Raw genomic sequence first — 26426 nt, 5'->3', positions numbered from 1 at the left:
GACTCAAACAACCATGCAGTATTATTTTTCCTCTGGAATAGTGTTATCAATACACATAGGTTGACAATAAATGTGTCTCAATTCACAGTCCTGCTACAATGCTAATGGTCTCTGGGTGTCACGGAGTAGACTGAAACCATGTCATTGAGCCACAATCTATAGGTAAGACTGTACAGTGAAATAAGTATGCCCCCAACGCAATTAATTCTAAAGTATAATACATGCAGATTTGTCCAATTAACAAATTGTCTTTTGTTGATTTTATATAACATTCCAACCTTGTTTAGCATGATCTATTAAATTATGGCATAATTCTACCATTTGTATTAATTTGCATCACTGTCAATAACATACTTTTATTTTGAAGGCTAACCGCAAAGTCCACTATTGTGGCTAACTTCACATAGACGGGGCCGACCGCCATTATTCAAATAAGAACGTCTTATAAATTAAGGTTATTTTACATGACACCTAGCTATATAGTTAGCTAGCCAACTATATAGCTACTGAAACAATGTTGTTTTGTTATGTTTTGGGGGATCCATGAACTAGCTAGCTTTTCTTTTAATGACCAGCACTGTAGGTGCGTGGGAAAACTTTACCAGGATCATAGCATACATATCGATGAATCGTTGTTGCATATGAAATATGATTGATTAATTACAATGTGCAATAATTACGTTAAAAAATTATGAACGCGTTAAATTATTATGTGATGTGCAGGCATTTTCAGGTCCTGATTGGTCAACAAGCTTATCTGACAAAGTGCTATTTGACATGTATTTTTTTTTTTTTACATGCAAAGACCCAAATGGCATTCCATAGAAATCCAGGTTGAATATGAAATGACTGAACAAAGAAACAGAACAGCAACTAAGTGAAAGAAATGAGTTTTGATTATGTTTACTGGTAATGGGGACATACGTAAATGTCAACAAAATAGCTTTTTGGTCAGTGTGGTGCATAACCTTTATTTAACGAGGCAATTCAGTTAAGAACAAAATCTTATTTACAATGACGGCATACCCCGGACGATGCTGGGACAATTTTGCGCCTCCTTATTGGACTCCCAATCACGGCCGGATGTGATACAGCCTGGATTCGAACCAGGGACTGTAGTGATGCCTCTTGCACTGAGATGCAGTGCCTTAATACACGCGGATGCAGCGGTCTAACTATTTAACTGTAATAGAATGCTAAAAAAGGGCTCAAATTTTCAATATCGGTATCGTTTTTTGGGGGGGCAAGGAAAATATCGGATATCAGTATCGGCTAAAATTTCATTGTTGCATCACTATTAAGAATTGTTGACTGGCGTAAAGCTGGAAAGGGTTACAAAAGGATCTCAAAAAGCCTTGATGTTCATCAGTCCACAGTGAATCAAACTGTCTATAAATTGAGAAAGTTCAGCACTGTTGCTACTCTCCCTAGGAGTGGCCATCCTGCAAAGATTACTGCAAGAGCACAGTGCAGAATGGTCAATGAGGTTAAGAAGAATCCTAGAGTGTCAGCTGAAGACTTACAGAAATCTCTGGAACATGCTAACATCACTGTTGACGAGTCTACGATACGCAAAACACCAATGAAGAATGGTGTTCATGGGAGGACACCATGGAAGAAACCACTGCTGTCAAAAAAAAAAACATTGCGGCAAGTCTGAAGTTCGCAAAAGAGCACCTGGATGCTCCACAGCTCTACTGGCAAAATATTCTGTGGACAGATGAAAAGTTGAGTCGTGTGTGGAGAAAATAAATGGCACAGCACACCAACATCAAAACCTCCTTCCAACTGTTAAGTATGGTGGAGGGAGCAACATGATTAGGGCTGCTTTGCTACCTCGGGGCATGGGCAACTTGCAATCATCGATAGAAATTAATTCCTGCGTTTATAATTTTGCAGGAGAATGTAAGGCTATCTGTCAGCCAATTGAAGCAATGTGATGCAACAGGACAACGACCCAAAACACAGAAGTAAATCAACAGAACGGCTTCAGAAGAAAATACACCTTCTGGAGTGGCCAAATCAGAGCCATGACCTCAACCCGATTGAGATGCTGTGGCCTGACCTCAAGAGAGCAGTTCACACCAGACATTCCAAGAATATTGCTGAACTGAAACAGTTTTGTAAAGAAGAATGGTCTAAAATTCCTCCTGACCGTTGTGGTCTGACCCGCAACTACATACAACGTTTGGTTGAGCTTATTGCTGCCAAAGGAGGGTCAATCAATTATTAAATCCAAGGGTTCACATAATTTTCCCACCCTGGACTGTGAATGCTTACACAGTGTGTTCAATAAAGACATGAAAACATATTGTTTGTGTTTTATTCGATTAAGCAGACTGTTTGTCTATTGCTGTGATTTAGATAAAGATCAGATCAAATTGTATGACCAATTTATGCAGAAATACTGATAATTCCAAAGGGTTCACATACTTTTTATGCCACTGTAGATAGCCTAGCATATTACACATCTTTCTCAACTAATAAAGCCCAATATCACATAAGCCATTTTAGCTGAAAGTACCACACAGATCAGGAACAGGCAACCTACCTCACATTGGTCAGCTCCTGAAGCTGAGCACAGTTTGACTAGCCTACTGATATTGCCTGGGGCTGTTTGACATACAAAATGACTTGTCGATCAATGACTCAACACAATTACACGCAGTTTGACACTGAAGGAGAACGGAGAGGACGCATCAGTTGTCACAAAATATTAGGTATTTGGGAAGGTACAATGAAAATCGCTTTTCTGACAGATGCATGCTACATTTGGATTGGTTTGGGGTCTGCAGACCGATGCACTGTATCTTAAAAATGTTCTAAATCGGGGACCAATACATATCGGCGAATCTCTACATCCCTATTCTGCAGTCGATGTGTCAGCTGGAACACAGAGCAGAGAGATGAGAACACGCACACTTCTGAGTCCTGGCACTCAGCTCTCTAACACACACACACATATCTTGGAGGGTTTCAGCACAGGGACTGAGTGTGTCAGTGGATGTGCTGCCTGGCACAGTGGCGGTGGAGGGAGGTAGAGGTGGGCCACCCAGTGGGAGGCAGAGGGGGCTGGAGACACAAATCCACTCGAGGCAGAGCAGCCTCTCATTAGCCAGAGGAGAGCTCGTCCTGGACATCAACAAGTTGAGCTGCCTGGGATCTGAGTCTGGAGCTCAGCAGCCTAAATACACTTCCTTCTGTTCCAGAGAGCAGGGTCTTTCATAACACCAAAAATGTAGGACCAGGGGGGGGGGTTAGGTGGCTAGGTGACTATCTGTCTTGACCTATAATTACAGCTACCTAACTAAAAGGCATGTGTACAAGAACATTACATGCACTCCGACACACACACTTACTTTCATTCATGCCAGACTGTGTGTGTAACAGAGTAAACCTCATACACGGCTGTTGCTGCTCTCCAGCTCAGTTCTGTGCACATTTATTCACTTGTGACTTTCATTTGCTACAACGAGGAGTGCACCTCCTAAGCCGGCCTGCCAGCATCTCTAAACAGTTAAAACAGTTAACACAATCAGCCACACCAGAGAAGAGCACAAATCACAAAGGAACAGCACATTTATTTTGTTCTGAAACACGACAAAACCACCACTACATCGGCATTCTTAAATGGAGGCCACATGTGCTCAAATCCAAGGTCATTAACCCTTTAAAAACAATTTATGAAAGTGAAATGATTAATAATTTTGCTCACAATGTAATTTCCTCATTAAAATTGAGTAACAAAGACTGTCAACCTGTGTGTAGTAAACACTATTCAGACAAATTATCAATGTAATTCTCAAATTTGACTGTGATTAGCTAAAAACAAATATATAGTAATATAGACCCCTCCCCTGATAACAGTTTGCCACTGGAGGGAAACCTCAAGGTCCTTGTTAATCTTTGCAATTAGTGATTTTCAAGGCAGTAACACCAATGAAAAGGGCTCGACATTCAGGGCTGCCCGCTGGCCCGTGGAAGATTTAGAAATATTTCGGGCCAGTCAATTATCCCAGTCAGTAAAAAAAATTAAAAATATTGCAATTTTTATCTCGGCTATATAGAAATATGGATTTCCGAAGCAGTTAGTTCATTATGTCGACTGTATAATACACGTGCGCCACACATATACCTCGATAATCGGTAGGGCAGAGAGAGCGCAGCGCTCAAAAAACTGGTTTTTGAGTGGAGCAGCTCACTAAAGACAGACAGTGGTAGGGGTAGGGAAAATGTTGCAAGTTATATCTACCAGTAAATGTTAAGGACAGAAAGGGTATGCAAACCAGGTATTTAAAAATGTAAAAGTCTTGGAACATTAGCAATGCACAACTCAGTCATCATGGAACAGCCTACTTTGAATTCAGACATTTCCTCTAGCCGAATGTTGAGCCCTGAATGACATACAACTTAGGGACACGTATTCTAATAGCGTTTGTTTTTATTGATCTATACAATATAGAAAATACCTTTCATTTCAAGCATTCAAAAATAAAATGCTAAAATCTCAAACAACCCACTTCGCTTGGAATAAGTACCTTAAAATAATGTTTAAAAAAATTGCAGTATAAAGGAATTGCATCGTTTAATCATAAACCGTTCGATATAAACAAAAACACATGACGTGTTTTTAATGGTTGCAAAGGCGAGTGACAAATGCCAACGCAACGACAAAGCACAGTGCACTACAGAATCAACAGTAGTAAATATGGATTCCAAATGAAGTGAGAATGAATTAGATAGAACTCAAGTTCAATCGAGTTCAGGTTTAAATGAATGACCAAAGAAGCAATGCAATATAACATTATAAAAATAGTTTGGGGAATGGCCTCGAGGGGGAAAGGAGTTCCAATGACAAGCCTTAAGGTTATTTATTATAGCTGCTGGTGGGGAGGAGGATGGTTTTCGAAAACTGTTGTTGAAAATCACCTTATGAGAGAACGAGGGTAATTTGACATAAATACATCAAGATGTATGCACATTGGATGAGAGACAAAGGTGATGATTGCAAAAGCCCATAGATTAAACAGCTAGCATGAGGAATGTGCATTATTATGCCGTGCTTAAGAGGCTATAAAGGTAAATAACAATGTGCACATGGATAACAGGAAAGAGAAAAACAAGAAGCTCTGCTGATCGGTTTGTATTCATTCCCACTATGCCCGTAGAATAGGAAACAACATGAATTGTGTTATGCTTACTGGATGAAGTTAAATGAGCATTCAGACCAGATTGAACTTCCGTAAACTACATCATATCTGAATTCCCAGCCATGTGAAATTCAAATATTAGGGCCTAATGAATTTGTAAATTCACCGATTTCCTTATTTGAACTTTAACTCAGTAAAAATGTTTAAATTGTAGCATGTTGCTTTTATATTTTTGTTGAGTATATTTCAACCGGTGTGTCTCAAAACCTTATCTGACAAGACAATCAGTCCACTGCTTGCCAGTCTAAAGCCTTATTTAAGTTACCCTTGTATGAAACTGCACCATATGATTGGAGAGTTGCCAAATTCAATGAGATCGGATGTTTCTGGCTAGGTCTAAGGCACTGCATCGCAGTGCTTGAAGAGTCACAACAGACCCGGGTTCGATCCCAGGCTGTGTCACAAACAGCCGTGACCGGGAGTCCCACAGGGAAAAGCTGCTGGGATTTTCACAATCAACAGTTTCCGGTGTGTATCAAGAACGGTCCACCACCCATAGGACATCCAGCCAACTAGACACAAATGTGGGAAGCATTGGAGTCAACATGGACCAGCATTCCTGTGGAGCGCTTTCGACACGTTGTAGAGTCCATGCCCCGACAAATTGAGGCTGTTCGGAGGTTAAAAAAATATCAATTTTAAAAAGGGGGTGCAACTCAATATTAGAAAGGTGTTCCTAATGTTTTGTACACTCAGTGTAGTTTACAAAAATAGCAGTTTTCCATTTTTACATGAAGAGTGTAAAGTTGGTAAAATAATTTTACCAGCAGTATGGCACAGTCAGGAGGAGAAGCTACATTTCCAAAAGTTCCAAGCGGTAAAAACAATTTGTTTTTGAGACAGGGGTGTCACCAAAACGATGTTGTATTCATTAGGTATGTCATAGCTAATTTTGAAAAGGTGCATTATGATATATTACAAGCTCAAATAATTATGACAGTAACTGTGGGCATATGCATGACTATTAAACCTAGCCCTAATCGTTACCCAAAATGCTATAATCGTCACAGACTTACTTGGGATCTAATAGTGATTGACCACCTCCACTGACGGACATGGATGTTTTAAATCTGCTTTGTAGCAATTTCTAGGTGTGAGCTGATCACAACATAGATGTATTTGTATAAAGATCTGCCAACCCTGTCCAATTTTTTCGAGTACCAGACACACGAGGAAAATTGCACGCACCGAATTGGGGTTTACATTTCCACGGCGTGGAAAAAGGATTTGTCCATGTGTTTACGTACAGCTGACAGTCGGCAAACTCAGCATCACAACAAACAGTAGGAGGGGAGACACTGGGTAGTTATGTAGAATAATAATGTATTAACCTCCATTTCCGTTGACACAAACTCCATACATGTCTGTGTGCTGCAGCTCGAGAATCGGGATGTTCGATTTACTCAGTGGATTTATTTGTACAAAGAAGCAAAAAATAAATAAATAAATAATCAGGTCCTATTAATTTCTGCATACTTTTAACTCAGATCTCATACATGCGTACATGGACAGAGAATTGGGTAGTTGGTACGCAAAATGAGTGCATGTTGGCAGGTCTGTGTATATTTGAGATGGGATACATTTGCAGAACAAAGCCCATGAATGGATTGTCATCTGAATGGTTGTTGATGTAATTGGATTTCAGAAGTTATTTTTAATGTCAGGTGGAGACTCAGCCTAAGGCCATTCATTAAAATATGTACAATTTGCCCAACTTTGTCCAAATCCCTGGAAACCCATTTGTTCCCAAAAGCCACCCTTAATCCAGATATAGGCCAAACACTATATTCTCTCCTAAATTAACCTGAAACATAAAAACACAGAAAATATTTGAGTCGCTAGAATCTCCCAGAATGCCCAGGTTTCCTGGCCTCCGTTCACACACTGCTAGTGTAGCAGCTAGGCCTTGTTCTTCACATTTCCTTTCATAAAAAGGCTGTCATGCCTTAGTTGGCTTATGAATTGGCAATAACTGTTACAGAATTAATAAGGCAGTGGTCAAAAAAGAAATCACGGCTGTCTATATTAAACTATTAGTATGCTTAACCAATGCCCCTTGACAGAGATCAGCTTGTACAAAGACCTTGATGATCCAGATTTTTCAGATTAAACAGACCAAGAAATAGGCTTCCAAACAAATCTAATTAACACTGAGAAGAACCAATTAAGATATGCAATTATGAGCAGCAAACAGAGGGAAACTGGCAGTTCCAAGTGTGTGTAGAGACATGGACAGAGTTTCTGAACATGTTTAACACATTCTGGATCAGGGGAAATCTACCTGATAATGTAGCAAAACAGAGCCTATTTGTCTAACATTTCAGTAACACCTTCAAAATACTGTACATTTCCCAGTATAAAATAGTAAATCTACAATAAGCCTAATACTTCATTCTTGAGCACCAAAAATATGACCTAGTAAAGAACAAAAGACTGATTTTCAAATTCACATTACGTACACAAGTGTTGTCGAAATGTCAGAATTTTGACTTCGATACCAGGTTCAGTATCATGATTAGGTTTGCACATTTTGTGGGAAAATTCAGGTGGAAACTATCCGTGGGAATTAACAGAAATATATGCAAATTATTATTAATACCATTTAAAATGGAGATGTTTTTTTGTATTGGATATATTTACCATATAACATAAGTCAACATTATTGAAATGATTAAATCCTTCCATTAGAAAAATAAATAAAATGTAGTTACAAATTGAACATTAATGAAATTGGATGATTTCACTGAACAACAAAAGGGAATACTGAATGATCTCCCACAAACATTTTCAACATACATCTGTAAAGTGATAGTCTAGAAACAAAAGCTTTGGTTGTCTTCCTCTCAGGCTTCCATGTCATCTCCCTTGACCTCCTCAATGTCCACCTCTTGAACATCAGACTGAGGCCTCATCTTCACTGTCCAACCTGGTTGAGGATGGCTCGTCGTTAGGCTCAAAAAGCCACAAATTTGGCACGGTGGAAAATTTGGCCTCTTCCAGGCCACGGTGGTAAGACACGGTAGTGATGACACCATAGGCCTTGTCGATCTCTGCACCAGACAGGATGCTCTTGCCAGCATACTTGGGGTCCAACATGTATGCTGTAGCGTGTTTGGGCTTCAGGCAGAAGTCTTCACACTTTTTGATGTATTTCAGAACTTCAGTTTCCCCTGCCTGGGGCAACAGTGACGTGAGCAGGGTGGTACGGATTTATTCTCTCACATCGGGAAGCAGAGTATGAACATCAGACAGGATGGTATGGTCTCCCTCAATCCATGCAATGGCAACTGCAATAGGTTTCAGGAGTTTCAGGCTGCTTACCACTCTCTCCCAAAATACATAATCCAGGAGGATCCTCTTGATGGGGCTGTCCATATCGGCAGACTGCGATATGGCCATTTCTTGGAGACTCCTTCCCTTCCAGGAGACTGTCAAACATGATGACAACACCACCCCCAACGGGTGTTGCTGGGCTGCTTCAATGTGGTGCTCTTATTCTTCTCACTTTGCTTGGTGAGGTAGATTGCTGCAATAACTTGGTGACCCTTCACATACCTAACCATTTCTTTGGCTCTCTTGTAGAATGTATCCATTGTTTTCAGTGCCATGATGTCCTTGAGGAGCAGATTCAATGCATGAACAGCACAGCCAATGGGTGTGAAGTGAGGGTAGGACCAAGCAGCCTTCATGTTCGCAGCATTGTCTGTCACCAGTGCAAATACCTTCTACAGTCCAAGGTCACTGACTACTGCCTTCAGCTCATCTGCAATGTAGAGACTGGTGTGTCGGTTGTCCCTTGTGTCTGTGCTCTTGTAGTATACTGGTTGAGGGGTGGAGATGATTTTGTTAATTATTCCTTGCCCACGAACATTTGACCACCCATCAGAGATGATTGCAATGCATTCTCCTTTCTCTATGATTTGCTTGACCTTCACTTGAACTCTGCTGAACTCTGTAACCAGTAAATCTGGTTGGGGGGAGTGTATGCTGGGCGAAGAACATTCAGAAATCTCTTCCAATACACATTGCCTGTGAGCATCAAGGGTGAACCAGTGGCATACAAAGCTTGAGCAAGACATTCAATCAGCAATTCTCTGACTACATTGCTCCATTGAGTCAAAAACAACTTCTGATTCCAGGAAGAACATGAGCTGTTGGTATCAGATTCATCATTTTCCCCTCGAATAGAAGTAGAGGGTCTTTTGTCAGAGGTTGCTTGTTGTGAGAGCTGAGGGAACTTTATGCACTTGGCCAGATGACTCTACATCTTTGCTGCATTCTTCACATATGATTTGGCACAGTATTTGCAAACGTTACACAGATTTTCCTTCTACATTAGCTGCAGTGAAATGTCTACCATTCAGATAGTGGCAGTTACATTTACCTGTAAAGATTAGGATTTTTTTTTTTTTTTTACAAAAAAAAAAATTCCATTTTCAGATAAATACACTGCTAAAAAATAAATAAAGGGAACACTAATACACATCCTAGATCTGAATGAATGAAATATTCTTATTAAAATACGTTTTTCTTTACATAGTTGAATGTGCTGACAACAAAATCACACACAAATTATCAATGGAAAAATCAAATTTATCAACCCATGGAGGTCTGGATTTGGAGTCACACTCAAAATTAAAGTGGAAAACCACACTACAGGCTGATCCAACTTTGATGTAATGTCCTTAAAACAAGTCAAAATGAGGCTCAGTAGTGTGTGTGGCCTCCACGTTCCTGTATGACCTCCCTACAACACCTAGGCATGCTCCTGATGAGATGGCGGATGGTCTCCTGAGGGATCTCCTCCCAGACCTGGACTAAAACATCCGCCAACTCCTGGACAGTCTATGGTCGATGGAGCGAGACATAATGTCCCAGATGTGCGCAATTGGATTCAGGTCTGGGGAACGGGCGGGCCAGTCCATAGCGTCAATGCCTTCCTCTTGCAGGAACTGCTGACACACTCCAGCCACATGAGGTCAAGCATTGTCTTGCATTAGGAGGAACCCAGGGCCCACAGCACCAGCATATGGTCTCACAAGGGGTCTGAGGATCTCATCTCTGTACCTAATGGCAGTCAGGCTACCTCTGGCGAGCACATGGAGGGCTGTGCGACTCCCAAAGAAATGCCACCCCACACCATGACTGACCCACCGCCAAACCGGTCATGCTGGAGGATGTTGCAGGCAGCAGAACGTTCTCCACGGCGTCTCCAGACTCTGTCACGTCTGTCACATGTGCTCAGTGTGAACCTGCTTTCATCTGTGAAGAGCACAGGGCGCCAGTGGTGAATTTGCCAATCTTGGTGTTCTCTGGCAAATGCCAAACGTCCTGCACGCTGTTGGGCTGTAAGCACAACCCCAACCTGTGGACGTCAGGCCCTCGTACCACCCTCATGGAGTCTGCTCAAACGGTCAGAAACAGACACCTGCACATTTGTGGCCTGCTGGAGGTCATTTTGCAGGGCTCTGGCAGTGCTCCTCCTGCTCCTCCTTGCACAAATGCAGAGGTCCTGCTGCAGGGTTGTTGCCCTCCTACGGCCTCATCCACGTCTCCTGATGCACTGGCCTGTCTCCTGGTAGCGCCTCCATGCTCTGGCCACTACGCTGACAGACACAGCAAACCTTCTTGCCACATCCTGGATGAGCTGCACTACCTGAGCCACTTGTGTGGGTTGTAGACTTCGTCTCATGCTACCACTTAATTGAAAGCACCGCCAGCATTCAAGTGACCAAAACATCAGCCAGGAAGCATAGGAACTGAGAAGTGGTCTGTGGTCACCACCTGCAGAGCCCCTCCTTTATTGGGGGTGTCTTGCTAATTGCTTATAATTTCCACCTGTGGTCTATTCCATTTGCACAACAGCATGTGAAATTTGTCAATCAGTGTTGCTTCCTAAGTGGACAGTTTGATTTCAAAGAAGTGTGATTGACTTGGAGTTACATTGTGTTGTTTAAGTGTTCCCTTTATTTTTTTTAGCAGTGTAGTTAAGAAGTTACTTTAACCACTTTTTTATTTTATGAAACATGTATGGAAACAGGTGAATTAACACTCCTCTACTAGCAGGCTCAAGCAAGTTAAAACCCAAATGGAAGCAAAAACTAACTAGCAGAAATTGTTAACAAGTTAGAAATGATTTAAAACACACTTTGCTATAGGCTGCTATTTACTAGTTAACAAAAAAAGAATGTGATAAAATATATTCACCCCACCCAGTATTGCAATCAAAACTTACCAGAGATCATGTCGTTCTTGGCTCAGACAAGTGTAGTAGTGTGGGCTCAATAGCATCTCATTAGTGTGCAAGAACTTGAGAATCAGCTGTACATGTGATGGAAGAATGCACTGTGCATGCAGAGGGATGCAATTCCATTGATTTGGGGATAGTTTAACCAAAATATGCAACAAAACCTAGAATTGCCTTATGTGTATCCCACAAAAGGTTCAAATCAAATTGTATTTGTCACATACACATGGTTAGCAGAAGTTAATGCGAGTATAGCGAAATGCTCGTACTTCTAGTTCCGACAATGCAGTAATAACCAACGAGTAATCTAACTGACCAATTTCACAACAACTACCTTATACACACACAAGTGTAAAGGGATGAAGATTATGTACATAAAGATAGTGGGGAGAACAAGTATATGATAACCTGCAAAATCGGCAGTGTTTCCAACTTACAAAGCATGTAGAGTTCTATAATGATTATCATAGGTACACTTCATCTGTGAGACGGAATCTAAAACAAAAATCCAGAATATCACATTGTATGATTTTTAAGTAATTAATTAGCATTTTATTCCATGACATAAGTATGATACATCAGAAAAGTAGAACTTAATATTTGGTACAGAAACCTTTGTTTACAATTACAGAGATCATACGTTTCCTTTGGTACTTGACCAGGGTTGCATGGAGCCCCAGACCGAGGGTGATTGACCGTCATCTTGAACTTCTTCCATTTTCTAATAATTGCGCCAACAGTTGTTGCCTTCTCACCAAGCTGCTTGCCTATTGTCCTGTAGCCCATCCCAGCCTTGTGCAGGTCTACAATTTTATCCCTGATGTCCTTACACAGCTCTCTGGTCTTGGCCATTGTGGAGAGGTTGGAGTCTGTTTGATTGAGTGTGTGGACAGGTGTCTTTTATACAGGTAACGAGTTCAAAAAGGTGCCGTTAATACATGTAATGAGTGGAGAACAGGAGGGCTTGTGGCGAAATCTGCTCGGAGCCTTCACCGTGCGCTGCCACTTTAAGAGCGCATGAGCAGTAAGGAAGGAGGAAATAAAGAGCTCGTTCAGCTCTTTGGGGAGGAGCTCTTTGGTGGCGCCACAGTTTGTGTGTGCTGCAGAAGTTGTTTGTTTTCAGCGTGTGTAGTTTATAAAGTCTGTAACTCAATCATCAGTGTGATTGCTCTAGGTCGTGGTTGTTTTCGTTTGGGACCGCGCCAGTTATGGATCGCATGGATTAGTAGCAACATTGTTGCAAAGCTTTAACATACAAACCATCGGACAGTCAGACAGTACACCGGCACGCCTGAAGACCACAGCTAAGAAATCTTTTTCTCTTCCCTCTATCGTTCCAGTGCTTTACCCTGCAATAGACTATTTTTCCAATGCACTTCCCATTGAAGTTCATTACAGCTGGACTATTATTGCCCTGCCAGAAGTATTTGGATGGACATTTTAGTTAAAAGGGAGGTTGCGTGTGTGTATTGTTATGTGAACTGTATTGAGGTGAGGTGTACTAATGACATGTGGCCGAGAAGACTGTGGACATTAAGGCCTTTGTGTCGATGAACACCCCCCACATTCATACCCTCTGCACTCATCCACTAGAAAATAATACAGATTATTGCAAATCCTCTGTTGATGACTGGGTTCGTTCTTGTATGAAGTTGCTGTTGAATTGCTCTGCCATTATTAGTATTATTGTATGAGGTATACTTGTTGGGGTTACCCCTGTGCTGTGATGTGGGTTTTATATGGTGTGTATTCTCTTTTCTCTCCACTGGCTATCTGGTAAACAGGCTACACTCTAGGCAGTCTCTTCTGCTGATGTGTGTGGGTCTGGTAGTGGTACTCTCTCTTTTCTACTCTTTCCCTTTCGGCATGGTTAATACCTGCCTGGCGCACAAACAAAATCTTTCTTTACCCCTCTCTAATAAATACCGCTACAGGCTTCTTAAAGAAAATCTAACAGGTCTGTGAAAGCCGGAAATCTTACTGGTTGGTAGGTGATCAAATACTTATGTCATGCAATAAAATGCAAATGAATTGCTTACTGGGGCGGCAGGGTAGCTTAGTGGTTAGAGAGTTGGACTAGTTACCGAAAGGTTGCAAGTTCAAATCCCCGAGCTGACAAGGTGCAAATTTGTCGTTCTGCCCCTGAACAGGCAGTTAACCCACTGTTCCTAGGCCGTCATTGAAAATAAGAATTTGTTCTTTAACTGACTTGCCTAGTTAAATAAAGGTCAAATAAAAATAATTTTAAAAATCAAAAGTGATTTTCTGGATTTTTGTTTTAGGTTCCATCTCTCACAGTTGAGTGTACCTATGATAAAAACGACAGACCTCTACATGCTTTGTAAGTAGGAAACACTGACTATTTTGCAGGTTATCATATACTTGTTCTCCCCACTGTACAGTGGGGCAAAAAAGTATTTAGTCAGCCACCAATTGTGCAAGTTCTCCCACTTAAAGATGAGGCCTGTAATTTTCATAGGTACACTTCAACTATGACAGAAAAAAAATATCCAGAAAAATCAATTCTGACCCACTGGAATTGTGATAGTGAGTTAAGTGAAATAGTCTGTCTGTAAGCAATTGTTGTTAATTACTTGTGTCATGCACAAAGTAGATGAACTTGCACAATTGGTGGCAACTAGTTAACCTTACAGTTAACTAGTCCAACGCAATAACGCCTTTCCTCTCTCTCGTTGCACTCCACAAGGAGACTGCCTGTTACGCAAATGCAGTAGCCAAGGTAAGTTGCTAGCTAGCATTAATCTTATTTTTATTTTATTTCTTTATTTCATCAGGTAGGCAAGTTGAGAACAAGTTTTCATTTACAATTGCGACCTGGCCAAGATAAAGCAAAGCAGTTCGACACATACAACGACACAGAGTTACACATGGAGTAAAACAACCATACAGCCAATAATACAGTATAAACAAGTCTAAGTACGATGTAAGCAAATGAGGTGAGATAAGGGAGGTAAAGGCAAAAAGGCCATGGTGGCAAAGTAAATACAATATAGCAAGTAAAACACTGGAATGGTAGATTTGCAGTAGAAGAATGTGTAAAGTAGAAATAAAAATAATTGGATGCAAAGGAGCTAAATAAATTAAATACAGTAGGGAAAGAGGTAGTGGTTTGGGCTAAATTATAGAAAAACAACCAATAACCACTAGTTAACTACACATGGTTGATATTACTGGATATTATCTAGCGTGTCCTGCATTGCATATAATCTGACTGAGCATACAAGCATCTAAGTATCTGACTGAGCGGTGGTAGGCAGAAGCAGGTGCGTAAACATTCATTCAAACAGCACTTTCGTGCGTTTTGTCAGCAGCTCTTCGTTGTGCATCAAGCATTGCGCTGTTTATGACTTCAAGCCTATCAACTCCCGAGATGAGGCTGGTGTAACCAAAGTGAAATGGCTAGCTAGTTAGCGCACGCTAATAGCATTTCAAACATCACTCGCTCTGAGCTTTGGGGTGGTTGTTTCCCTTGCTCTGCATGGGTAACGCTGCTTCAATGGTAGCTGTTGTCATTGTGTTGCTGGTTCGAGCCCAGGGAGGAGCGAGGAGAGGGATGGAAGCTATACTGTTACACTGGCAATACTAAAGTGCCAATAAGAACATCCAATAGTCAAAGGTGAATGAAATGTTTTTATTTCACCTTTATTTAACCAGGTAGGCTAGTTGAGAACAAGTTCTCATTTGCAACTGCGACCTGGCCAAGATAAAGCGTATCAATTTGACACATACAACAGAGTTACACATGGAATAAACAAAACATGCAGTAGAACAAAAGAAAACAAAAAGTCTATATACAGTGAGTGCAAATGACGTAAGTTAAGGACATTAAACACTGGAATGGTAGATCGGCAGAAGATGAATGTGCAGGTAGAGATACTGGGGTGCAAAGGAGCAAAATAAATAAATACCAGTATGGGGATGAGGTAGGTAGATAGCCTAAGTACAGGTGCAGTGATCTGTAAACTGCTCTGACAGCTGGTGCTTAAAGCTAGTGAGGGAGATGTGAGTCTCCAGCTTCAGAGATTTTTGCAATTCGTTCCAGTCATGGGCAGCAGAGAACTGGAAGGAAAGACGACCAAAGGAGGAATTGGCTTTGGGGGTGACAAGTGGGTGCTGCTATGGTGACCAGTGAGCTGAGATAAGGCGGGGCTTTACCTAGAAGAGACTTGTAGATAACCTGTAGCCAGTGGGTTTGGTGACGAGTATGAAGCGAGGGCCAACCAACAAGAGTATACAGGTCGCAATGGTGGGTAGTGTATGGGGCTTTGGTGACAAAACGGGTGGCACTGTGATAGACTGCATCCGGTTTGTTGAGTAGAGTGTTGGAGGCTATTTTAAGGATGACATCACCAAAGTCGAGGATCGGTAGGATGGTCAGTTTTACGAGGGTATGTTTGGCAGAATGAGTGAAGGATGCTTTGTTGCGATATAGGAAGCCGATTCTAGATTTAATTTTGGATTGGAGATGCTTAATGTGAGTCTGGAAGGAGAGTTTACAGTCTCACCAGACACCCAGGTATTCTAAGTCAGAGCCATCCAGAGTAGTGATGCTGGACGGGCAGCGATCGATTGAAAAGCATGCATTTAGTTTTACATGCGTTTAAGAGCAGTTGGAGGCCACGGAAGGAGAGTTATGGCATTGAAGCTCATCTGGAGGTTATTTTTTATTTTTTATTTTTTTACACATTTATTTTACTAGGCAAGTCAGTTAAGAACAAATTCTTATTTTCAATGCCTAGGAACAGTGGGTTAACTGCCTGTTCAGGGGCAGAACAACAGATTTGTACCTTGTCAGCTCGGGGGTTTGAACTTGCAACCTTTCGGTTACTAGTCCAACACTCTAACCACTAGTCCAACGCTCTAACCACTAGGCTACCCTGCCGCACAGGTTAACACAGTGTCCAAGGAGGGGCGAGAAGTATACAGAAATACAAATGAAATAGGAATTATAGGACTATTTCCCTCTATCATAACTACAACCTAAAACTTCTTACCTGGGAATATTGAAGACTTGTGTTAAAAGGAACCACCAGCTTTCATATGTTCTCATATTCTGAGCAAAGAACTGAAACGTTAGCTTTCTTACAAAGCACATATTGCACTTTTACTTCAACACTTTGTTTTTGCATTATTTAAACCAAATTGAACATGTTTCATTATTTACTTGAGGCTAAATAGATTTTATTGATGTATTATATTAAGTTAAAATAAGTGTTCATACATTGTTGTAATTGTCATTGTTACAACAAAAAAAAAACAGCAAAAAGGTTGTTTTTTTAAATTTATTTATTTTTTAATAAAATCGGCCAAGTAATCGGTATCTGCTTTTTTGGTCCTCCAATAATCGTTGAAAAATCATAATCGGTCGACCTCTAGTATAGAGTACAGTATATACATATGAGATGAGTAATGTAGGGTATTATATTAAGTGGCATTGTTTAAAGTGGCTAGTGATACATTTTTTACATCAATTTTTCTAATATTAAAGTGGCTGGAGTTGAGTCAGTATTTTGGCAGCAGCCACTCAATGTTAGTGGTGGCTGTTGAACAGTCTGACGGCCTTGAGATAGAAGATGTTTTTCAGTCTCTCGGTCACTGTTGTAAGCTAACATTTTGATTAATTTAAGCAAAATACCCGGGCTTAACTTTCATGGAACATTACGGAATGTTTCTGACCCTTTGCAACCCTAATCACGATACCCGATATCGTCACCAGGGCAAACAAAATACGTTTTTGGTCTACCAGCCACTGCGGCAGGTAGATTTAAAAACCTACCACTAAGACTTTTTTACTAGGTACATTGTTTCTTGCAGGTAAAATTACACCAACAAAACACAAAAAAAACATGAGCATGCTTTGTAATGTTTCTAAAACAAATTAGCAGTAAGAAGTAACGTGGTATATTGTTTAATTTCATTTTTTGTGATGTAATTCTTTTAACCAAGATATCACAGATGAGACAAGAATGTTCACCTTCCCCTTTAAGGGTGGGAGGTTACTATGGTAACACGACTCAGTCATGTTTGAGCCTGCGAGATTTGAATCTTGACTAGTAGAAGAGCTGTCTTTTCCCTAGCAGTTGAAACTCAAACATAGAAAAACTACCTAGCTTATGAACAAAATGTGAATGGGCAAGAAACACAAGGATAAAGTTACACATTAGTAGACTTCCGTTTCAAGTAGATTAGACCAACTTTTACACCAGTGGGCAGTTCTTCACGTGCAAACAGCCCCAGCCAGGCAGTGTTGCAGCGCGAGGTGGAATAGGCTATATAGAATTCACAGTTCTTAGACTCTGTGTGATTAATTTACCAGCTATGAAGAAAATGTCAGAGATACTGAGAACATCTACTGCAACATTTATTTTACTATAAATAATTTAATATTGTTTTTATTCACAAATGCAAATGAGCACTGTGGACTTGAGACATGACCGTTTAATTAGGAACGATTAAGTTTTCATAACAATCGGTAATCCGCATTTTTGGACGCCCATTATGGCCGATTACATTGCACTCCACGAGGAGACTGTGGCAGGCTGACCACCTGTTACGCGAGTGCAGCAAGGAGCCAAGGTAAGTTGCTAGCTAGCATTAAATTAAACAATCTTAACATAATCACTAGTTAACTACACATGGCTGATGATATTACTAGTTTAGCCTCCCGGGTGGCGCAATAGTTAAGGGTGCTGTACTGCAGCGCCAGCTTGGTTGGGTTGTGTATCGGAGGACGCATGACTTTCAACCTTCGTCTCCCCGAGCCCGTACGGGAGTTGTAGCGATGAGACAAGATAGTAGCTACTAAAACAATTGGATACCACGAAATTGGGGGGGAAAAAGGGGTAAAACTTATTTTTTAATTTAAAAAAATATTACTAGCTTGTTGTGCCTTGCAAATAATCAATTTATCATCGAATCACAGCCTACTTCGCCAAACGGGTGATGATTTAACAAGCGCATTCGTGACAAAAAGCACTGTCGTTGCACCAATGTACCTAAACATAAACATAAATGCCTTAAAAATCAATACACAAGTATGTTTTAAACCTGCATATTTAGTTAAGAAATTCATGTTAGCAGGCAATTTTAACTAGGGAAATTGTGTCACTTCTCTTGTGTTCAGCGAAAGCAGAGTCAGGGTATATGCAGCAGTTTAGGTAGCCTGGCTCATTCATAACATTGAAGGTTGTGCAATGTAATAGAAACATTTAGACTTATGGATGCCACCCATTCGATAAAATACGTAACGGTTCCATATTTCACTGAAAGAATAAACGTTTTGTTTTCGAAATGATATGGTCAAATCCGGAAACTATTAATGACCTAAGGCTCGTATTTCTGTGTTTATTATATTATAATTAAGTCTATGATTTTATATTTTATAGAGCAGTGGTAGGCAGCAGCAGGCTCGTAAGCATTCTTACAAACAGCACTTTACTGCGTTTGCCAGCAGCTCTTCGCAATGCTTGAATACAGCGATGTTTGACTTCTAGCTTATCAACTCCCGAGATTAGGCTGGCAATACTATAGTGCCTATAAGAACATCCAATAGCCAAAGGTATATGAAATACAAATGGTATAGAGAAATAGTCCTTTCATTCTTATAATAACTACAACCTAAAACTTCTTACCTGGGAATATTGAAGACTCATGTTAAAAGGAACCACCAGCTTTCATATGTTCTCATGTTCTGAGCAAGGAACTTAAACGTTAGCTTTTTTACATGGCACATCTCACTTTTACTTTGAGTGTTTTTGCATTATTTAAACCAAATTGAATATGTTTCATTATTTATTTGAGACTAAATGGATTTTTGTTGATGTATTGAGTTAAAAATAATTGGTCAGGATTCTTGTAATTTGCATTATTACAAATATACTATCATATTATGATAAACATTAAATATGATGGCCAGGCATCAATTTTGCACAAACTACCTTGCTTTTTAACTATCAATTAATTTGTGGCTGCTAGCCAAACAGGGTTGCATTTCTGTCATCGTCTGATGAAAATTAAGCTATTTTCTGCCTAATGTGTTGCACTAATGTATTTTCTGTAAAAGAAAACTATATTTGCATACCCCTGATCCCTATATTGAACCAAAAAAATACTTTCAAATGCAGGTGAAATAGTTTAACGTTAATTTGATGTTCGCGTTTTGAAAATGCTGATATCTGAACTCTAACGGAAGACCTTTGCGATACCACAAGAAAGAAAAAAAGTTTATTAGCCAAAGTCATAGAATGGCACTTGATCCAGACAGCAACTGCTCTGTTCAATCGTTGGGCATCTTGAGTTCCACATCACTACACTTTAAAAATTGTATGTCCATTTTTTTTGAGACAGCCATGTATGCATTAATGAATCAATTTGACTTTGTTTTTTACGAATCTAACTACATAACAATGGTAAATCTCTATTCATAAACTGGGTAAATCAAGATGTAGCCTAGGTCTATTCACAATACAGGTGAATGCTGCTTATTCAATAAGAGTGTGTGCCTGCAGAGTTATTGAGCTTGTATTAGATGATTTCATTGGACTAGAAATGACAATCCCTTCCATTTAGGACTTATTTTATAGGCAACTGATAGAACATTTTTATTGTACTGATCAACAACATTTGCATAAAAAAGCTCTCTTTTATAAAAGTGTGTGCTGTCTCTTTAAGAAAGTAATGATGTAATTTCCAAGGCAGAATGTGACTATGGAATCTGGTGGAAACCAGACAGGAGGAGAGGGAGACAGACAAAGACATGAATGAGTTTGTTGAGAGACTAAGTGAATTAATAATTTTTTGGTGACAATCTTAGAAATCAGAACATTTTGCATTACGGTTTAAATATTATCACAAACAAAGTACTAGGGTAGTGAATTCATCTCTAAACTAGCATGGAAAGTTAGCCTACAATTAAAGTTGGAAGCTACTGGTATAGTCTTGAATTGTATAAAAAAATAATGTTTTTAAGAAGTGTTCTATCCTGTATGGACATTGTTTCGAAAACCAGTAATGAACAGTTTCAACATCTCTACATGCCGTGTTGCATTTATTGAAGTGTTTTAACTTCTGTGCAGCATGAGTGGGGAGCTAACAATGCAGCCCAGACAGCTCTAGCAATGAATTAGTAAGTAGAGTAGACACTTTGCACTATAAAAGGGGCTGCAAAGATTGAGAGGATCAAGTCGGTCTTTCACATGAGACACATTTGACTGAAGTGCCGAACGTAACAAATTCTACTACCAAACCATTTACTGAAAAAGTAACAGTTTCGGTATAAGCGCAACAATAACATCCACTCCACCAGCTTTTGCTGATCCAAGCTTTGGTGCTGTGTAAGAGTAAACTATGTCCATGCTGGTATTCATACTGTACATTGGTCACTCCTTATAGAATTCAGTTGCTACTATTACAGCAACCATCAGGATTAAACCAGCCATTAGTTTTTCCTAACCCACCAAGAAAAACTCTGGTTTCGAGTTATAAGTTATCAGGTCAGGTAAAACTTATGGCCCTACTTACCATCACCAATGGGTTAAATTATGCAACTTCGCTCCATACTACACTCCTCTGCGTGTAAGAGAAAAGTATGAACAAGGTGAAGTCAGTTGTGTGATGCATCTATGTTGTCCAAGAAGCCACTATGTTGTATTATTTTACAACCATGTCATCAACCTGACAGTCACTGTGATAGAGCTTAGTTATGTCAGCCCTGGAGGCACAGCGGCACAAAAGGCCCACCACGAGGATGTCTGATTTTGTGACCCAAGCTCCAGATTATGTCTCTGATCTAATTATTTTCTTAATTGCTGCTCCTTTCCCCCCCCCAACTATAAAAACACAAGAACGATCTGAAGAGACATTAGCTCTGACTACAGAACCCATGAGACTTAACCCACTGTAGCTTACTTACTGAACAGCGTAAACTAGCCCATGCTCTAGTAATGCATGCAACATTGATTTAAGTTTGCCATTCAAACTATAGACATCTATGATAACATAATGAATCTTTGGTAAAAACAGAGGAGAAATCTAGAGTGAACTAAGGTCAACTGAGCCAGTGTGTTGTTCAATGGTGTCATTGAGGCTATACGCTGTATACCCACTTTTTCTTCCAGTGGGCACTTCAATTCTTAATCCCAAATGAGTGTAGTGGAGGTATACGCCGTATTAAAAATGTAGTGCAAGAGAGAAATCATGCACAAAGTAGCCTATACAAACCACGTGAAATATACATTCACATGCGCACCGTTTCAGTGGAATAGACTAGCATCTAGGCAGCAAGAGTGCACAGCTCTCATTGCACGGAAAAGCTCGCAGAAGAGCGACATCGGTAGCCGGTAGGGTTGGTAGGAAAGTAATTTGAACTTATATCTACCAGTGAATGGTAACTAAGGATATGCTAACCAGGTATTGAATAAGTTTGGTCCGAAGCCTTGGTTGAATCTTTGCCATGCGTAATTCAGTCATCATCCTCTGTTTGAATAAAAATGTCTTAAGGCTTCCCCAAAATAACCTTCCCAATTAAAATGTTGACTGCAAAGTAGGCCTACTTGGTAGAATGATATGATTTGTATCAATTGGGATGGCATTAGCTTTGCAAACTCTGCCATCACATACGGCGGCAGGTAGCCGAGTGGTTCGACCAGTAACCAAAAGGTTTCTGGATTGAATCCCTGAGCTGACAAGGTAAAAATCTGTCATTCCGCCCCTGAAAAATGCAGTTAACCCACTGTTCACCAGTAGGCCGTCATTGTAAATAAGAATAAGTTCTTAACTGACTTGACTAATTAAATAAAGGTTACATTTAAAAAAATAAAAAAGGGACAACAATACAGCACAAAAACACTGCTAGCCAAAGGGTCTCTTGATAGGTGAGCAATTGTATTAAACAGCAGCTACACCCAACAAATATTTTTTCCCCCCCCATTTTTCCCAGACCTCAAAAATGGTCTCTTGATAATAATCATTGTTGAGGCCTTACATCACATGTACTTTTTCTATAAAACAAACATGTGAGAGTGAAATCCTGAAAGATCTATCAGAAAAAATAAACTATAGGAAAAGATTTTGCCAAAATTACAGTATAGACACTTCTCCAGGCACCACTCCACCACTGGTGTTGTTGAATGTACAGCTTTGACAGATGGGCCATTTCAATGTTACCATAATTTGTGTAGAATCATAGGTGTTGGGCCTATATAGTAGCAGGATGTCGAGTACAGTGTCTTTCTCAATGCCATTCAAATCAGAAAGTGAAATTGGCTTTATATAAATCGGATAATGTTATCAACATATGGAAACTGTGGTTTACTTCAGCAGTCGTTATGTAATTGGGGGCAACTTGCTTTGCATACTATAAATCTTTATACAGCAAATACACTGTCATATCATTAGACATAGCAACAGCATAATTTATGCCCTGATGAATGGTATCACTTCAGCAATGATGCTTTATTGACTCCGACATTTAGAGCAATCACATACGAATTCCAGCAATTGAATAATTCAGGCATCTTTCTGCGTAATTCAATTATGGGTTAGGGGTGTGTATGGATTAAGAATGGTTTAATGTTACTGTACCCAATAAAAGCAGTTTGAGTTCCCTCCTCGCGTCCCGCTTGTCTCGGCGAAGCTGCTTATCGATCTCGGCGTTGATTCGTTTGGACTCCTTCGCCTCCTCGCTCAGGCAACAAGCCATCATGGATTCTAAAGTCATCACCGCAGTATTTAAAAGCCCGACTTGAATGAGGCGCCCACGCCTCACACTTAGTAGCAAATAATTGTTCTGATCCCTTTTGTAAATTAGAATGGACAGTCCAGTGGTAAAAACAAATTAGTGTTGTGGATGCAACAAATGTAGTCAGTTACCTACGATTAAGTTTGCCCTCCTTCGAAGACGCGTGTGCGAGCTACTGTAGCATTAGCAGCAGCTACACGGAATATTTCACAGCCTGCAAGTCTCGTGCAACTGTCAAGTTTGGGTTAATATAGTTGAAGCAGACACATATAGAGGCCCAGTTAGCTCTGCTAAACTCGACAGCAACTAGCCAGCGACGACAGCTGAATTTGCTAGCTAACACTTGACAGTCATCTGGATAACTAACTTAGCTCGATATTTTTCGTTTCTCTCCAAAAACGAACAATCTATTTCTTGCCAAATGTTGTAGTTAGCTCTAGCATCAACTCATCTAAATTGCCGTGTGCTTACCAACCCAGGTCCCGGAGACAAGGGGACAAACTTGGTTGCCACATCTGTACAGTCTCCTGCTTCGCCTAGCCGCCCCAGAACCAATACCTTAAAACGCCCGAGAAGTGACAAAGAACGTCTGTGAAACTGTCCATCAGCTAACTAAAGGAGTAACTAGTTGTCAAACGGCAAACCACAACGGAGATTTAGTAAAATAATAAAAGCCGAAAAATAATCCTTAAATCGTTATTTATTTAGCTAGGATAGCAAGCTAGCTATCTCGTGTGTTGCTTTTGCTAGCTAGCTAAATATAGCTTACTCGCCAGCGGTAACGTTAGCTAGCTGGCTAAAATTAATAGCTAGCCATTTATATTACATTTAGCTAGCTAAAACGCCAAATATGGCTAGCTAACGTTCTTCATTGTGGTAACATTTTCCAAAAACGTAGCTAACTAGGTAGACTCAAACTAGCTATCAAAAACCTAACTGACAGCAAAAGTGACCTTATCTGTTTTTCGCCTCCCTTTGAATTTTTTTCCTTCATCCCTCGGTGTGATGTACACACTACTTTGTTGCTGGCGACACTTCAGGAAAAAGTGACTGACAGAGCGAAAGCAAATCAAAACGGAGAATTGAGGTGGTTAATCTTAAGTGAAAGGGTGGGGTTTACGCTGTCTACGGGCAGGTTTTAAAAGTTTAGAGAAACCTACAAACTCTTTCCTTTGGTTGTCACTAGTTACCCCAGCCACAACGTCGAAATTGGCTCGTACAAATTCATGAAATCAGACATTTACTTTTTGGTCATTATATAAGGTTTGAAATCACAGTTTAAGACGGTAATTTGTAGAAATTGGCGCGGTTTAGATAACATTGACAACTAGTGAATAACTATATTCTTTCGAGGAACGTCAACCACCGTTCCAGATATGACTGGATGGACAACGCCCATCCCCAAACGTCGTTAGTCACTGGCGCGTTTTTTTTAACCAGGTAAATTAGTTGAGAACAAATTCTTATGTACAATAACAGCCTACCGGGAAAGAGTGGGTTAACGGCATTGTTCGGGGGCAGAACGACAGATTTTTACCTTCTCAGCTCAGGGATTTGATCCGGCAACATTTCGGTTACAGACCTAACGCTCTAACCACTAGGCTACCTACCGCTCATGTTCATATACTCATCGAAGTTACTGTTTCCTAGTTGTGATGTCAGGAATACAACATTGTTTAATAAACTATTGTCTATATATACAGGACCAGCCAAAAGTTTGGACACACCTACTCATTCAAGGGTTTTTCCGGATTTTTACTATTTTCTACATTGTATTAGAATAGTGAATACATCAAAACTATGAAATAACAAATACGGAATCATGTAGTAACCAAAAAAGTGTTAAACAAATCAAAATCTATTTTATATTTGAGATTCTTAAAAGTAGCCACTCTTTGCCTTGATGACAGCTTTTGCACACTCTTGACATTCTCACAACCTGTTCCATGAGGTAGTCATCTGGAATGCATTTCAATTAACAGGTGTGCCTTGTTAAGTTAATTTGTGGAATTTCTTTCCTTCTTAATGCGGTTGAGCCAATCAGTTGTGTTGTGATAAAGTAGGGTTGATATACAGAAGATATGCCTATTTGGTAAAATACCAAGTCAATATTATGGCAAGAACAGCTCAAATAAGCAAAGAGAAATGACAGTCCATCATTACTTTAAAACATGAAGGTCAGTCAATCCGGAAAATTTCAAGAACTAGAAATGTGCAGTGCAGTTGCAAAAACTATCAAGCGCTATGATGAAACTGGCTCTCATGAGCACCGCCACAGGAAAGGAAGACCCAGAGTTACCTCTGCTGCAGAGGACATGTTCTTTAGAGTTATCAGCCTCAGAAATAAATGTTTTACGGAGTTCAAGTAACAGACACATCTCAACATCAACTCTTCAGAGGAGCCTGCATGAATCAGGTTTTCATGATCGAATTGCTGCAAAGAAACCACTACTAAAGGACACCAGTAAGAAGAAGAGACTTGCTTAGGCCAAGAAACACGAGCAATGAACATTAGACTGGTGGAAATCTGTCCTTTGGTCTGAGTCCAAATTAGATTTTTTGGGTTCCAACCTCTGTCTCTTTGTGAACTGCAGAGTAGGTGAACGGATGATCTCCGCATGTGTGGTTCCCATCGTGAAGCATGGAGGAGGAGGAGTGATTGTGCTTTGCTGGTGACACTGTCAGTGATTTATTTAGAATTCAAGGCACACTTAACCAGCATAGCTACCACAACATTCTACGGTGATACGCCATCCCATCTGGTTTGTGCTTAGTGGGACTATAATTTGTGTAAGTGCTATTTGACCTAGAAGGAGAGTGATGGAGTGCTGCATCAGATGACCTGGCCTCCACAATCACCCGACCTCAACCCAATTGAGATGGTTTGGGATGAGTTGGACCGCAGAGTGAAGGAAAAGCAGTCAACAAGTGCTCAGCATATGTGGGAACTCCTTCAAAACTGTTGCAAATGTATTCCAGGTGACTACCTCATGATTGAGAGAATGCCAAGATTGTGCAAAGCTGTCATCAAGGCAAAAGGTGGCTACGTTGAACTTTTTTGGTTACTACATGATCCCATGTGTGTTATTTCATAGTTTTTATGTCTTCAATATTATTCACAATGTAGAAAATAGTAAAAAAAATAAAGAAAAACCTTTGAATGGTACTGGTACCTTCAGTAATGGAATTTAACTTCCTTGTGGTATAAAAT

At 40.2% G+C, this 26426-nt stretch overlaps 1 protein-coding gene across 5 annotated transcripts in view; it reads right to left on the bottom strand.

The window, feature by feature from the left end:
• Positions 1 to 24566, bottom strand: part of LOC135556498 (guanine nucleotide-binding protein subunit alpha-11) — an 80900-nt gene extending 56334 nt beyond the window's left edge. Inside the window, exons 1-2 of one of the 5 annotated variants that reach the window (XM_064989748.1) lie at positions 23347 to 24557; positions 23059 to 23184 (exon numbers count right to left, since the gene is read on the bottom strand). In XM_064989748.1, the coding sequence (XP_064845820.1) occupies positions 23059 to 23179 (121 nt within the window). In that variant the 5' untranslated portion in view covers positions 23180 to 23184; positions 23347 to 24557. Of the gene's footprint in view, positions 1 to 23058 lie in introns of all 5 variants that reach the window. The other 4 variants (XM_064989747.1, XM_064989749.1, XM_064989746.1 and 1 more) reach the window with 4 other exon arrangements.
• Positions 24567 to 26426: the final 1860 nt, after the last annotated feature.

The sequence above is a fragment of the Oncorhynchus masou genome, chromosome 15, assembly GCF_036934945.1.
Source record: "Oncorhynchus masou masou isolate Uvic2021 chromosome 15, UVic_Omas_1.1, whole genome shotgun sequence".
Taxonomy (NCBI): Eukaryota; Metazoa; Chordata; class Actinopteri; order Salmoniformes; family Salmonidae; genus Oncorhynchus; species Oncorhynchus masou.
Note: the sequence above shows the minus strand (reverse complement) of the source record. Positions and strands in the feature narration are given on the sequence as shown.